Genomic DNA, 15,935 nt, shown 5'->3' with positions numbered 1-15,935 from the left:
TCTTTATTAATGTACAGAGATCTTTTTCATTCCTTTTTACAGCTACATATTACTCCACTGTGTGGATATACCATAGTTTATTTAACTAAGAGTTGAGACTCTTGTTGGTGCTATTAAATAATTAAAACAGATGATTTAAAGGACAAAGTAACTAACTATGCTCTCTCCTCACCCCCCACCCCCATCAGCTGGAAATAATTTCTTTTTACTCTAGAAGCAATGGTGAAAAATAACTGTCGTGGTTGATGCCTCTGTGAGAGATTTAAACATATCTCTCTTCTGGTGTTTTGAGTCCAGTAGCTCTGTTAGTTAGCATGGACATTTTTAATGCTGTATCTATGTGATGAATCTGTTCCAAATATTTATCTGGCTGTCTTTTCCAAGCTGATCGCACCTGCCAGCCCGGATATGTAAAATGTCAGACGACCAACATTTGCATTCCTCATTTTTACTTGTGTGATGAAGACAATGACTGTGGAGACATGAGTGATGAAAGCCCTGTTTTCTGTGGTAAGAGAAACCTGCTGCTCTTTCTGTGATTCCAGAGATGCATGTCTAGAGCTAATACATGGATATATAGCCTAAGTGTTGGGGCTATTTGTCACCTCAAGCAGTTACTTTAGGATATGATTAGAGGAGCATAAGCAACCACTCTCTCTGTTGTCTTTGGATGGATTTCTACTCCAAATATTTGTTCCAGAGTCCTGCTCTGATACCTGACCTTTTACAATTGTGGAGCCATTTCTCCCAGAGTCCAGGGCCTCTTGTTTTCAGGAATCACCGCCCACAACAGAATATGGATGTCAAGCTCTTATATTTACTCTAAATATGATTAAAGTTACCATTAGTAACTGAAAGAACTTTTCTTTTAAATATGCTTGAATTTCAGAAACCTTTGTTTTGTATTTAGCAATTTGGTTCAGTCAAGCATTTCCCTGTATTTATACATTGAATTAAAAGGCCTTTCTTAAGCTTGATAACTTTGAGGCTATCAGCATAAATAGATGCATAATTTAAGACTTTAGTAATTATCACCAGACCAGGGTACAGTCATAGAATAGGCGTCAGTTGCAGTAACTGGACAAAGCAGAATTCAAGATGTAGCCACCAGAGAGGGACATGTAGATTAGAGGTAGTATGACCTATCAGAGACCTGCTTCCTTATCAGTTTTACCCCTGTGAATCCTCAGATATCAAGGTCCAAAGCAAAGGGCCTTGTAGACCAGAAGAATGTAAGACTTGATTTTAGTTTGTACCCACAAAACAATTTAGAAAGTACATCTGACCAGAGCTACCTAAGGTTACTCAAGACAAGAATCAATATTCAAGCACAGGTAAAGCCATTTTTGCAAGTAAAGATCCCATATAACAAGGATGAATAAGAATACAACGGTCTTTTTAAAACCATGTGGGCTGAGCTCAGATAGGGTCGTTTCTGCTTTTAATATTGTCTCCATAGAAGTTATTTACTTTTAGGTTACAGCAGAAAACATAGAACCAAGTCTCCTTATATGTAACTTGTTTCATATATCAAAAAGATATTTCTTTGATGTTTCTAACAAATACAATTTTCTGTTGGGTTTCTAGAATCTAGAAAGAAAAGTTCTGGAAAACTGGAGCAGTGTTGCTTGCCTTCTCTCTCCCTGCCTTCCCCTCCCCCCACCTGCCCCGAAAGCTTATTTAAAACTCTGCCCAGGCCTCAGTCTTCTTTCCCTGGCACCTATTTCAGATATATGGGCAAATGGTTAAGACTAATGGGAACAAGCCTGTGTCTTACTCCTGGGTTTTACCTCTGTCCTCAGCTTCTCACACGTGCAGCAGTGATGAGTTTCCCTGTACGTCTGGACGTTGTATCCCTAAACACTGGTACTGTGATGAAGAGGGAGATTGTCCTGATGGCTCTGATGAACCTGCCACTTGTGGTAAGAGAGTAAGCAAGCAAGACAAGCATTATGATGCAGCTAGAGAAACTCTTCCATTACTTCCAAGTGCAGACTAGGATCACAGCTGTCAAATGTTTACATTCTGTGCCTCTCCTCTCAGCTAAGACAATAAAACCACTCAGCCTCAGCAGACAGGCATTAAAAAAAAAACCTGTTAGTGTAGGGTGCCATGTGGGGAGCTGATCAGGGTATGGAGGCTGCTGACTGATGCTCATGAAGTGAGATTATGTTGGTGATGCACCTAATATTGTGCCTGGCTTATAGAGCTCAACTAACTTTAATTGACTGTGAATTGGAATTTCGGAGTTTGGTTGAGTTCTGGCCCAAAGGCTGTGGGAGGATGCAAGTGATTGGAATTATATATACGGGGCAGGGCCATATTATATACACACATCCTCCTCCTGTTCTGTGTGCCAGCTTATGAGGTAAGGTCCCATGGCCATCTGAGTTTCCTAAGAAGTTCAGGGGGCCCTCTGGTTGTATTCCTGGAGGCAGTTTTGCCTATTTGTATTTGGAGGCTGCTATTAACCTTTCCAAGTTCTAATCTATGTCCATGCACATTTTTTTTAACATAACTGTCATTGCTTTTTTATCTGTCAATGAATCACTCTGCGAACTATGACCATGTCCAGCTGCCTATCTTTATGAAGTTTTATTAGATTGTAGCAACTTATTGTCTATGGCTGCTATTGTGCTACAATAGCAGTGTCGGGTAGGTGTGGCAAAGAACATATGTTCTAAGCCTAAAATATTTGCTACCTGGTTATGAGAAAGTTTGCTGACCCTTGTTTACATAGTCTTCATGCTCCTTTATTTTTTTATTTATTTTATTTTTGTAAGATTTAATTTATTTATTCATGAGAGAGAGAGAGGCAGAGACATAGGCAGAGTGAGAAGCAGGCTCCATGCAGGGAGCCCGATGCAGGATTCGATCCTGGGCCTCCAGGATCAGGCCCTGGGCTGAAGGCAGCCCTAAACTGCTGAGCCACCAGGGCTGCCCTTCATGCTCATTTTTCATGGCAGTATAACATTCCATCGAGTGGTTGTATTATCTTTGCATTAACTGTTTCCAAGCATTTAGATGGCTTTTATCTTTCCCCTATAGTAATACAGTTAATCTGCAATACAATAATGATATATAAAATTTTTTATTTGATATTATTTTCTTGGTACCATTTTCATAGTTTTACAGCTGAATCAGACTATTTTCCATTTCTATTCTCTCAGGAGAGTGGTATTTGAAGCTCTTTGCCAAGTCCTCTTTCCCCAACACTGATAGTTTTGTAGAAAGCAAAGGACATGTAGAATTTGAAGGATCTATAATGGAAATACTTAACTATTGGGTGAATGGAATAGTATTAGAGATTGGCTTAGACATATGAATGATTGGTTCAAAGAAGAGTAAGTATCGTTTCCAAACTTCTCCCTGGGAACCAGTCAGTAAGTGGTACCAACTGCCTATCCTGTTTATGGATGCATTCTCATAATATGCAGGAGTATTGTTTTAAAGAAATCATAAGATGTATACAAAAAAGCAAAATTTCCAATTTCTCAGCCTTCTCACTCTCCAAGTAGAATCACTACTACCGGTGAGTGTTGAATTCTCCTTATCCTTTTCTGTATATGCTAATATATAATTTTTAAAACACAAATAGAGACCTTACATTGGAAAGATGCTTATAGGCTAGATTTCTAGAAGGGGTGTTTTTTGTGCCAAAGGGTCTCCATCTCTCAAAAAGGCTGTGGTGATGTACATTCCTTTCTTAGCAGCTTATGAAAGGTCCTGCTTCTCCTTACTGTTATCATTATGTTATATTTTTTATAGTTAAAATTTAATTTACTTTTGCCTTAGATTAATTTTGAGGGGACCTTGTGTGTATGGGCCTATGACAAATAGTTGATAAGGATATGTGGGGTTATGATGAAAGAATTTGAGTCAGTGATGTCTAATTTAAAGCATAAAGTTGCCTTATCAGTTTAATTCAACAAATATTTATTGAGCACTTATGTTCTAGGCACTTTGGGGCTATATCTGTGAATAAGTCAAAGATCCCTGCCCACATGGTGCTTATGTTCTAGTGAAGGGACCCAAGCAACAAAACAGGTAAATTGTATAGCATGTTGAAAGGTAGCAAGTGCTATGGAGAAAAGCAAAAAAATAAATAAATAAATAAAATAATAATAATAATAATAAATAAAAAGAGAGAGTGCACACAGGAAGATGGGGATCAGGCATGCTGGGAGGATGGTTGGGATCAAACAAAATGTTTTGGGATGAAAGTAGACTTAAAAATGAAATGTGTGAAATAGTAATTTATAGTCTCTTGGGAAAAGACTATTATATCTCTATCATACCTGTAAGGAAATATCAAGTCACATCCTAGTAACAAAAAATAATGAGGCTTTGCACCCTCATTTGACTACTTCAGTCTTAGAGTACTGGTCACTGGTACCAGGCTCCTTAGAGGGCCTAACATAGATGTACATAGCTAGATAATGCTCTGTCAGGTTTTTTAGACAGCCCATGTGATAGCAGGCTTCTTCTAAGACTGCAAACCACTTTTTTCCCTGACAGTGTTTTTTTTTATCTTTCCTCAGAGTACCTTGAAGCAACATGCTTAAGTAGTGAGTTCAAGTGTGACAGTGGGAGGTGCATTCGAGAGGAATGGATCTGTGATGGGGATAATGACTGTGGGGACATGAGTGATGAGGATGAAAGACACCACTGTGGTAAGTGAAACCTTCATTCCTCTGCAGAGATGCAAGGGAAACTGGAATCGGGAGATTTATTTTTGTGTCATTGGAGAGTATGACAGTCAGATGCCTCTTTAATTGATTGCATGCTGATAAAATGTTACCCTTATTTTTACACTCTGAAGTTGTTTGATAGCATCCACTTAGATGCTTTAAAATGTTAAAAACATGATTTTAATGTTGATTGTCTTTCTCTTACATGTAGCTAACAGAAATAATGTCCTATACTTCTTCTGGAGCAGGTAAAGAGAACTCAATTGGCCAATCTTATTAGCAGGTTTAAACAGTATAGCAATTAACTGTGCCTCCAGTTTCATCTATTACCTTGCTGTGGTTATTTCAAGGAGTGGGTGGAAGGAGCATTATTCCTTTTGAGTGGTTTGTGGAATGGACCATGGAACACCATTTTCCATTACCAACAGTGCATGGAACTCTTAGCTATGATGTCTTAGAAGAGTGTCTTTCCATTGTACAGCCACATTGTACAGTGGCTCCCTGATGTTTGCATTTCATTGTAACCCCATATGTCATTGACTTGGGTGGCTGTCTATAGCTCTACATGTACTCTATCCATTGAAATGGGTAGTTGGCAGCTGCACAAACATAGACTAGCATGTGCTTTTCCCACTCCCCCTCTTATGTCTCCCATTCATCCACAATGAGATTGGATAAAATGCCAGGTTTTTAAAATTATATTTTAGCATCTCATCCTTTTCTGAACAGTGTCATGGTTTCTGACAACTCTTATTGACATATTCTCCTCCTATCCTCCTATATACCTTCATACAGGTAGCTGTAATGTAGTGGAAAAACCCTAAATTTGGAGAAAAAAGACCATGTTTGAAGCCCTAGGTCTTTAGAAAGTGACTTGAAGCCATCTAGTTTGAGCTCCAATTTTCATCTGTAGAACTGGCATAAAAATACCTATATCACTTTGTGTTTTTGTGATTACACTTTTTAACCAGAATTTTTTTTACTAAGTATAAGTCATTTTTGGTTATACAAATAACAAATGGGAATAGTTTTCTGAAGCTGTAAGGGAAAAATAGGATTTTACATTAATTTTATGGAAAACTAAATGAGATGTTTTATTATGTTTATTTCTTACTTCTGAAAAAAAAATTCAAGGTCCAGAGCAGTTAAAATGGAATTTAAAGCTATTTTTATTATAACCTGTTATTAGGATAGTAATGTGACTTGTCTACCTGTTTTACTCTAATTTCGCCTCATCCCTCAGACTACTAAGTAATATAAAGCAAGCAAAATGGTTCAGAATGGATTTGACTACTACCATGAATTTTCATGTGGTTTCTTTTTCTTGTGTGCTTTGGTTTCAGAGAGTCACAACTGCTCAAGTTCTGAGTTTCTCTGTGCAAACAATGTGCCTCCATCCAGGAAGTGCATTCCTAAATCCTGGGTCTGTGATGGCGATGCGGATTGTACCGATGGCTATGATGAGCATCAGAATTGCACCAGGAGATCTTGCTCTGGAAATGATTTCACCTGTAGTAATGGATTGTGTGTCCCACACTCATACAGGTGAATTGGGGCTTAGAAAATTTCCCAGTAACCTCAAATGTCCACAGGGGCAGGGCTAATATCCATTAGGATATTATCCATTAGGCATCATGGCCGTAATGTACTTTTAGTGGCCTATGAAAATGTTTGGATTTCATTTAAAATCAAAAGAAAAAAAGAGAACGTTTAGATCAACAAGAGTATTTTAATACATAATATTAATATATTTGCCTTTATACCAATGTGACCATTAAATACAATTTTTAATATGTTCATGGAGGAAGGGGCTCATGATGGTAAAAGGGCTTATGGTTCATGAAAGGCATAATGTAACCTTGTCCAGAGGGCCAGGGCGGTGAATGAAGTGGGCTTGATATAAGAAAATTCTTTCTTGAAGCAGGTGACACTCTTGGTTTTCCACTTGGTGTAGAGGCGTGGGAGTAGAGGCATGGATACAAGAAATATTTTATTTTTCCCTTTGCTATAAGAAAACTAACAGTACAAGCATGATCATATGGAGCTTGGCACTTAGGCTTAGAGGCAATGAAACAATGGGAAGAGGCAGGTGAGGTGAGCTGAGATTGCATGTTCCAGCTAAGAGATACAAATGCTGTTTAGCATTGCACAGAAGTGCTGTTCTATTTTGAGAGAAAGGGAAATCTGGATTTCCATATTAAATACTCTGATTTTACTTATTTATTTATTTTTTGAGGGAGATGGAGGAGGGGCAGAGGGGGAGGGGGGGAAGGGGTGGGGGAGGGTGTAGAAATGGGCAGAGAGAAAGAATCTTAAGCAGGTTCCATGCTTAGCAGGAAGCCTGATATGAGGCTGGATCTCATGACTTTGAGGTTATGACCTGGATCGAAATCAAGAGGTTTTTTTTTTTTAAATTTTTTTAAAAAATTTATTTATGATAGTCACACACAGAGAGAGAGAGAGGCAGAGACACAGGCAGAGGGAGAAGCAGGCTCCATGCACCGGGAGCCTGACATGGGATTCGATCCCAGGTCTCCAGGATCGCGCCCTGGGCCAAAGGCAGGCGCCAAACCGCTGCGCCACCCAGGGATCCCGAAATCAAGAGTTAAATGGTTAACTGACTGAGCCACCCAGGTGCTCCTAAATACTCTAATTTTAAATGCTGGAAACAAAATGTAAAATTTTTAGAGTACTACAGGTCAAAATAGTTTCAGCGCACTGCCTGCCAGTTTTGTGGACCTCTCCTATAATATCCTGTTGCTTGATTTCTTATCACTTTCTCTAAATGGGCCATTACAAAGATTTATACTTTTTCTTTGGTGCCCTGCCTTCTCACTATCCCCACTTGGCAAATTTTTGGATGTACAGGGAAATTGAGAAGAAAAATGATGTGTAACCCTGATGGACTAGGGGAATAGTAAGAACATTAAGAAAAGTAGAAGAGCCCAGGAGGGAGTTTGCTCCAGGTAGATAGTGAGTTTGATGTAGTGGGATTTCCTGGGGTGACAATATATATTAGGCATTTGGACACATAGAACTGGAGTGAAGGAAAGATATTGCATGTGCCTATGACGGTGAAAGGACATACACGCATGCCGTCAGCAACAAGAACTGTCAGCTCATCACTTGCTAAGGAAGGAGATGGAAAACATAAAAAGCTGGCACAAGGTTGGAGCAGCTGAGCTTCTGGAACCATGGGCTTCCTAAGGCAGTCCCTCAACAGGCCTTGAAATCCAGTGTGGTGCAGAGCTGTGTATTCGTGAGGGTAGTCCTAAGGAGGCCAGAGAAGGTCAAGTCATGTCCTGTGAGTGCTGCAAAAGGCACAGGGGCTTGGCATTATGACCAAAAAATGGTAATGATGAAGCCCAAGTAGACACTGCTGAGCGGTGGTTGTATTGACCCCGAAGACACTCGGAAGACAGAGCTGTCTTCTTTTGTAGTGAAATCATATTTCACTATTCTTTGTCCATATTTAACTGATGTGGATGTGTTCTGTAGATTTTAATTTTTTGTAATGAAGGTGAATAAATCCTTATCTGTATTTTCTCCCGACTTGCTAAAGAGTTCTATTATGCTGTACTGCTATATGTTCTTCTAAATTCTGTAAATATTTAGTACCATCAGTCTGAGATATTTTCTGGAGACCAAGCCTTGGTATCTACAGAAGAGATATGTATCTGGTCTTAATTTTTTATCAGATTCTAGGTTACCTCTACTTCCTTCCTGAACTTTCTGACCTCTTTTTTCATGATTCCATTATTCCTGTGATCTTGCGATTACTTGTGATCTTGTGATTACTTGTGATCTTGTGATTACTTGTGACTTACCCCTGTCCTACCAGACTTATTGATTTCATCTTTTCCTTTCTTTGTTCCTTCTTTCCTCCCTTCCTTCCTCCGCCCCCCCCCCTTTTCTCTCACTCTGGTTTTGTTTTGTTTTGTTTTGACTGAGCTTTCTGAATTGCTTTTGCATGTTCCCCCATTTGGTATGGTGGTACAGGGGATCATTTTTCCTATTGACTTTTTTCCTCTTGGCTCGTTACTGATGCAGCTGAAGAACCTGGATAAGACTGAGTTTTGAGCAGCTTGCTGGAATATTGACATTCAATTATGTCCAAAAATCTTATGATTTGCTTTTCTAACTGACTTTTTTTTTCCTTTTGAGTTGGATCTAGAGGAAAGAAAGCATTGGTGTTTCAAATCATTTGGAAATGAGTTTAATAGCTCCCAGAAGACCAAATGGGGCTGAATCAGCTTGCTCTGATCACAACTTTCTTTCCAGTTACATGCACACATTTTGTTATAAATCACTTTACCAGCACCCTAGGTTTGTGGATGGCATTGCTGATTAGTGACCTGACCATAGATCAATTGTAAACTTGACCATATTCAGCTTTGGTATCTTAGCATCTTTTACTGCTGTGCCTCCAGCACCTGTGCCCTCCATAGTAAATCCTTTCATGAATTGTCAAATATTAGCTTTGTGAATCCTTATCCAGGATTCCTTCATACTTATTAATTCCTTTATTATGAATTCCATGATTCCTATATGCTTATGTTTTGTTACTGTCAACAGGACCCCTTGAGTAATCATGACTTTCAGGGGATTTTGGAATAATGTGGAGAAGAAAGACCAGTCTGACTTATAGAATTTCAGGGAGTTATATTGTCTTTGTGATGCCTGGGAATGTTAGGTCCCCAAATAGGACTAGGAAATGTCTCGTTCCTTTGCCAACAGCCCATGCTATTCTACTAGTTTTCCCTCTTTCCCAACACTATGACTACGTGAATCTCATTTAGGTGGCAGGGTATTATGATTAAAGATGGAAGGAACAGGACAATGCAAACATTACTCCAATTGGAAGATAGGTGTTCGTGGAGGACGCATAATGATCTTATGTATGATATATGTTCACTTGCGTATGGGCGCGTCTATCATATGGCTGCCCAGGATATTGCCTGTGCCCATAAGTCGTCACATTGTCTGATGAATAGATCAAACAAACACCAAAACTATAAATTTGTGTTTAATTAATTTTTCAGTTGCTTAAAAATGAATGCAGTTATTTTTAATATCCCTAGATTGACATTTCTAATGGTATCAACCAGTACCTGGGGAAATCATATGGAATGTTAATATTAGATTCTTCTATAGCTGGAGATTGGTGAGGTAAATAAAGATTCTGGGAAAGAGGGAACTAAGGACATGGGTGATCTTGTTACTGAAATAGCTGGCCTGACATTCAGGTAGACAGGGGAAGAAGCAAAGGCTCAAATGGGTGATAGTTGAGGCTTGTCAACCTTTCCAAGAGTGGTACTGGGTCTCATTATACAGGTGTGACCGGCGCAATGACTGTGGGGACTACAGTGATGAGAGGAACTGCTCCTACTCCACCTGCAGTGAGAACCAGTTTACCTGTCAGAATGGGCTGTGCATTTATAAGCAGGATGTCTGTGATGGGGAAAATGACTGTAGAGATGGGTCTGATGAGCTAGAGCACCTATGCCACACTCCAGAAACCACATGCCCCCCTCATCAGTTCAAGTGTGACAATGGGAACTGCATTGATATGGCAAAAGTCTGCAACCACCTGGATGACTGTTCAGACAACAGTGATGAGAAAGGATGTGGTGAGTATAACAGAAAATTTGGGAAAAGGAAAACAGTGAGACTTCATGTGGATTCTCAACTCTTTATGACCCACTGGGACTTTCTAGTCTGTCCTCTAAATAGATTATTACCAGAAAATTCCTATAGCTTGTCTATCAAAAAGTAAGCATTTCTTGGTATATAAGGTTAGTACATAAACAATTTTAGGCAAATTCATCACGTAGGCAGTCATTACAGAGAATAGAAGATGAGAAAATTCATACTATTAGTAGCTAACACCATTGTTAAACAGGACAAACCCTTTGAGCCCTTAAAATGACTTGTTGTCTGAGCTGTCCCTCTGCTAGGATTCCTTTGTTCGTTTTCGTCCTTAGGTGATTGAAGAGGAGAGTTTTAAACTCCCTCTTATTCCGACCTCCATGGGTAAACCAGTTGAGCATTTATAAAATATAGAATTAATAGGAGCATGTTCTCTTCCTTGTGGAGGCAGTTTCTAGGTGAGCTTGGCCATGTGTCACAGGACCAAGCAGAATTACACCTGGTGGACTGCTGGGAGGCTCATCCTATATTGAGAGAGCCAAATGTATGCATCTCTTCCCAGCTCCACATCTGGTGATGTCACCCTGGTATCCTGAAATTGGCCATGGTATGAGAGTCACACCACTGAAATGGAAGATGCTACGAATCACAGCATCCTCTCCCCACCCCCAAGAGCTATTTTATCAGCACACCACTGACCAGGCTCTTTTCTTTTGCTCTTCTTTCTCCTCTCCTCTGTCATTTTACTTATTGGTTACAAGGAGATTGGCAGGTATGGGATTAGAAGTCAAACATACGTTTGTTCATTATATTAGTTGTTGAAACCACTGGTGAAGGATTAAGTTGAGGAGGATACTGAAAAATAGTGACTATTGAATATCTCTGGCCTTCAGAAAACCCTTATTGTCTGTCCTCTTTTAGCATGATTGATCAAGAATTAGGCTGTCCTGTGAGAAGGTTGATCTTTGGACCATTGTGGTGGGTCTGTTGTACAACGTTTTAGCTTCTCTAATACCTGTCTTTTACTTACTTACAGGTGTTAATGAGTGCAATGACCCTTTGCTCAGCAGCTGTGACCAAAACTGCACAGACACCCTCACCAGTTTTTATTGTTCTTGTCGTCCTGGTTACAAGCTTATGTCTGACAAACGGAGTTGTGATGATATTGATGAATGCAAGGAGACGCCCTTTGTCTGTAGTCAGATGTGTGAGAATGTAATGGGCTCCTACATCTGTAAGTGTGCCCCAGGCTACATCCGAGAACCAGATGGAAAGAGCTGCCGGCAGAACAGTAACATCGAACCCTATCTCATTTTTAGCAACCGTTATTATTTGAGGAATCTAACTACAGATGGCCATTATTACTCCCTCATTTTACAAGGACTGGGCAATGCTGTGGCTCTGGATTTTGACCGAGTAGAAAAGAGATTGTATTGGATTGATGCAGAGAATAAAGTCATTGAGAGAATGTTTCTGAATAAGACAAATAGGGAGACAGTCATAAACCACAAACTACCAGCAGCAGAAAGTTTGGCTGTAGATTGGGTTGCCAGGTAAGAAAACACAGAGGAGCTTTCTAAAAGCTAAAAATTATTTAAAAATTTTAAATATTTTAAAAACTATTTTTTAAATATGATTTTTAAAAAATACTATAACCTTTCTTCACCTTAATAGAGATTTGAATCCAGGCTTGTGACTGTCTCATTCATCAGGATTTACCCAACTGAATTAACTGGCAAGGCTTGTAGATTTATGCATACTCACTCATTCTCTCATCCTCGTTAACAGGATGTTGCTGTGCCAACACTGTAATAGTCTGACATCCAGCTTGGTTGGAGTAGGGCTCCCCAAGCCTTCTATAAGGGAAATCACTCTCCTTCTAGGTGGAATTGACTAACAGATCTTAAATGACACTCATTCTAGGGGCATTGAATCCTTTGCTTTGGGACTCTGCTGAAAGCCATGAACCCCATGCTGGATAAAAGCATGTAGGATGTTTACACTCATACAATTTTGCATCAGTTTTAGAGGGTTCATAGATTCCCCCAAAGCCTCACCTACCGTGATGAAAGATTAAGGACCACAGATTAAGAATTCCTGCCTTATGGAAAATGGACAGATTTTATTGAATAGCAGTAGATTTAGAACTGAAATATCCTTAAGGTAGAAGTTTCCAAAAGATTCTAATAAGTTTCTAAAGGTTCTTAAGTTTGATTAAGTAAGATGGCACAGAAGAAGCAACTCATGTTGCCAGTCAAGTCGGACAGGGTCAGGGAGGGGTAAGGTTTTCTCTGTATCTTAAGGTTGTCACAATTCAGAGTTCCTTTTCTCAATAATTCCCTCAGACAAGTCTGTTTCCTTGGCTCTACCATTTAAACTGTAGTTCATGACACTAATTGCTCTCCCTTCTGCATCCCTGTTCCTCTAAGCCTTTCCATTGCCCGGGAGGGAAGCTTATGCTGCATTAAGAAAGTAAAGCCAGAATCTCTGTGCGAGGTGTGGGAATTATAGCTCCCTCTTGAATCTTCTGTTGCCTCATTACAGGAAGGACAATTTCCTGTTTCCCCTTGCCCCTCATTTCTTGGGGCAAAGTGCCTTCTTATAGCTGTCTTTGTGATTCCACTGTAGCTTGGATAGGAAATTCGGTCGCTGTTTCATAAGCATAATATCTGTATCAGTAATTCGTGGCTCTCCATTTCAGAAAGCTCTATTGGTTGGATGCCTACCTGAATTGTCTCTCTGTCTCTGACCTTGATGGTCGATACCGCCGCAAGTTGGCCGAGCACTGTGTGGATGTCAACAATACTTTCTGCTTTGATCATCCCAGAGGAATTGCCCTTCACCCTCAATATGGGTATTGTCTCCCTGTAATCTTGGGCTCTTCTCTCATGCCCATATTCTGCCTCTGTCACCAAAAAGGCTGTTCACATAGTTATCTCAAGGCCAATATCTTGCTGGGATTTGTCTTCTGCTTTTCCTAACTGGTAAATGGTTTAGTTATAATGAATAGAAGCATGGCGTACTTAAATGACATTCATCAGCTGTTCTGTTTTCTTTGCCATGACATACCATTTCACTTTTCAAGTCACTATTTTGGCTGCATGCAGAGAAAATTGTGGTTAAGAAAAAAAAAAACAACAAAACACCCCACCTATACTGGACTCTCCATGTCAAATTCACTGAACTCCGCAGTTAATCCTGTTCATTCTTGAGCATTCCTATACATCATCCCTTTTTAGATTATTTTCTGTTAGTTCTCTTTCCTTTCTAAGAGACTCTGTAGACTCTATTTCTCTAATTGGAGAAGAGCTATGTCTTTTGGCTACTGACTTCTTTTGGCTTCAGGGACTGACCCTTTGTGTTGCTTCCAATAGGTATGTCTACTGGGCAGACTGGGCTTACCAAGCATACATTGGAAGAATAGGCATGGATGGAACAAATAAGTCTGTGATTATCTCTACCAAGATTGAGTGGCCTAATGGCATCACCATTGATTACACCAATGATCTACTCTACTGGGCAGATGCCCACCTGGGTTACATTGAGTACGTACATAAAACAGGATAAAGTAAACTGGGCAACTGTTTATCCTAAACACCAGGCCTTGTGTTGCTGCGTGTTATTCCCAGGTAGCTTCTAACTGGCCTGTGTGTGAGAAGTCACTCTGAAGTCATTTCTAACTACAACTGCCTATAAGCAATCCACTGAACTTTGTGGTTATGGTACAGTAGAAAGAGTATGAAAACTGAAGCCAGATATATCAGGTTTTTGTCCTGGTGCTTTCACTTTTTTTTTTTCTCCATCTAGAAAATGGAGATAGTAGTCTATCTCCTAATATAGACATCTTAATTTCCTTATCCCTTTTAAGACCTTTTTGTTTTTATTATTTATTTATTTTTAAAGATTTTATTTATTTATTCATGAGAGACACAGAGAGAAAGGCAGAGACATAAGCAGAGGGAGAAGCAGGCTCCCTCCAGGGAGCCTGATGTGGGACTCTATCCCAGGACCCCCAGGATCATGCTCTGTGCCGAAGGCAGATGCTCAACCACTGAGCCACCCAGGGATCCCCAAAACTTTTATTTTTAAAATTGAGATATAATTGACCTATAACATTGGCCAAAAAGGTCTTGAAGTTTTCCTATGGCTTCTATAAGTTATGTCATATTTTGGAGAGCATTTTTAATATTGTACGGCTAACATCAAATTTCTTAGCTGCTAACTCACTCTGCCTCCTGTTTGAGTTTTAGGATCTACTCTAAAATTGTAAAATATTAAAATATTAGTATTTTGCCATAGACTCATAGTTATGAGTGAGCAAGACGTTGGAACCAGAAGGACTGGAAATCTGGCTGTGGATGCTCTGTGATATCTTGAAATCACAAAACCTCCTCTGGAATTTTATTTGTCTGGAAAAGTATTCATCAGTAGTGCCTAGGACATGGTTCATAGTAAATGTGCTGCCAGGTTAAGCAGAGGGAAGCCTGAAGGCCTATACCATATCAGTAGGTGACACTGAGAATCTAGGTATTTCCTAAGAACAGGTTATCCTCAGAAATGTTCATGAAGAGGCAAAATTCCAGCTTTATATTGCTATTCTCTGATTTTTGCAATGACTTAGGAAAAAAAAATGGTATCCCAAGGATATGGAATGGAGACCATTAATGTGAGAGGCTATAAGCCTGTAAAGAGCTGAACCAGCTGTATCTGTAGGAAAGCAGTCATGGTTAGGAATTAGGTATTGTTGAACTCCTGTGGCCATTCCTATTTTTTAAGCACGACTTTTTCAATTTTTGCTACTATGGTTCAGTTAAAATATGTTTTAAATTTAGTGTTTGTTTTAATTAGAGTCTAGGAGTTTGGGGGAGATCTGACTTCAGTTACCTCTAGAGGGTAGAATTTTATTAATTGATTTGTCCGTTTATCTATCCTTAAAGTCATTGGAAGAAAGGAGTTAGCTTGTTTGAGTGACGCTTTCTTCTTTCCCAGGTACTCTGATTTGGAGGGCCGCCATCGGCACACGGTATACGACAGAACACTGCCTCACCCCTTTGCTATTACCATTTTTGAAGACACTATTTATTGGACAGATTGGAATACAAGGACAGTTGAAAAGGGAAACAAATATGATGGATCAGATAGGATTATACTGGTGAACACAACACATAAACCATTTGACATCCATGTGTATCATCCATACAGGCAGCCATTTGGTGAGTATGTGAGTTAGAAGTTTAGCCCAGTTGATTTAGGTTCTCTGCATGCCATTCTTATTTCTTTAAGTATAAACTCCATGGTTTATAAAGAGAATGATGTTACTTGTTAATGTTTTCTACAAAACATGAGAAAACCTGCTAATAACTTTTCCCCCCTTAACACCTGGCTTATTCTTTGTTTTTAAAATTTGAATTCAATTTAGTTAACATATAGTATATTATTAGTCTCAGGCGTAGAATTTAGTTATTCATCAGTTGCATTTAACACCCAGTGCTCATAACATCAAGTGCCCTCCTTAGTGCCCATCACCCAGTTACCCCATCCCCCTCCAGCAACCCTCAGTTTGTTCCTATAGTTAAGAGTCTCTTGTGGTTTGCC

At 39.5% G+C, this 15,935-nt stretch overlaps 1 protein-coding gene across 2 annotated transcripts in view; it reads left to right on the top strand.

Moving 5' to 3' along the window:
- The window catches only part of LRP2 (LDL receptor related protein 2), a 197,591-nt gene that overhangs the window by 137,059 nt on the left and 44,597 nt on the right, over nt 1–15,935 (top strand). For both annotated transcript variants that reach the window (XM_041774050.1, XM_041774051.1), the window contains 9 exons: nt 385–510; nt 1,803–1,922; nt 4,542–4,673; nt 6,035–6,236; nt 10,026–10,321; nt 11,377–11,893; nt 13,042–13,194; nt 13,715–13,885; nt 15,330–15,553. In XM_041774050.1, coding sequence (XP_041629984.1) covers nt 385–510; nt 1,803–1,922; nt 4,542–4,673; nt 6,035–6,236; nt 10,026–10,321; nt 11,377–11,893; nt 13,042–13,194; nt 13,715–13,885; nt 15,330–15,553 — 1,941 coding nt within the window. The remainder of the gene's footprint in view (nt 1–384; nt 511–1,802; nt 1,923–4,541; nt 4,674–6,034; nt 6,237–10,025; nt 10,322–11,376; nt 11,894–13,041; nt 13,195–13,714; nt 13,886–15,329; nt 15,554–15,935) is intronic.

This window comes from Vulpes lagopus, chromosome 11 (genome assembly GCF_018345385.1).
Source record: "Vulpes lagopus strain Blue_001 chromosome 11, ASM1834538v1, whole genome shotgun sequence".
NCBI classification, from domain to species: domain Eukaryota; kingdom Metazoa; phylum Chordata; class Mammalia; order Carnivora; family Canidae; genus Vulpes; species Vulpes lagopus.
The sequence above is the reverse complement of the archived record's forward strand: the minus strand, read 5'-3'. Positions and strand labels throughout refer to the sequence as shown.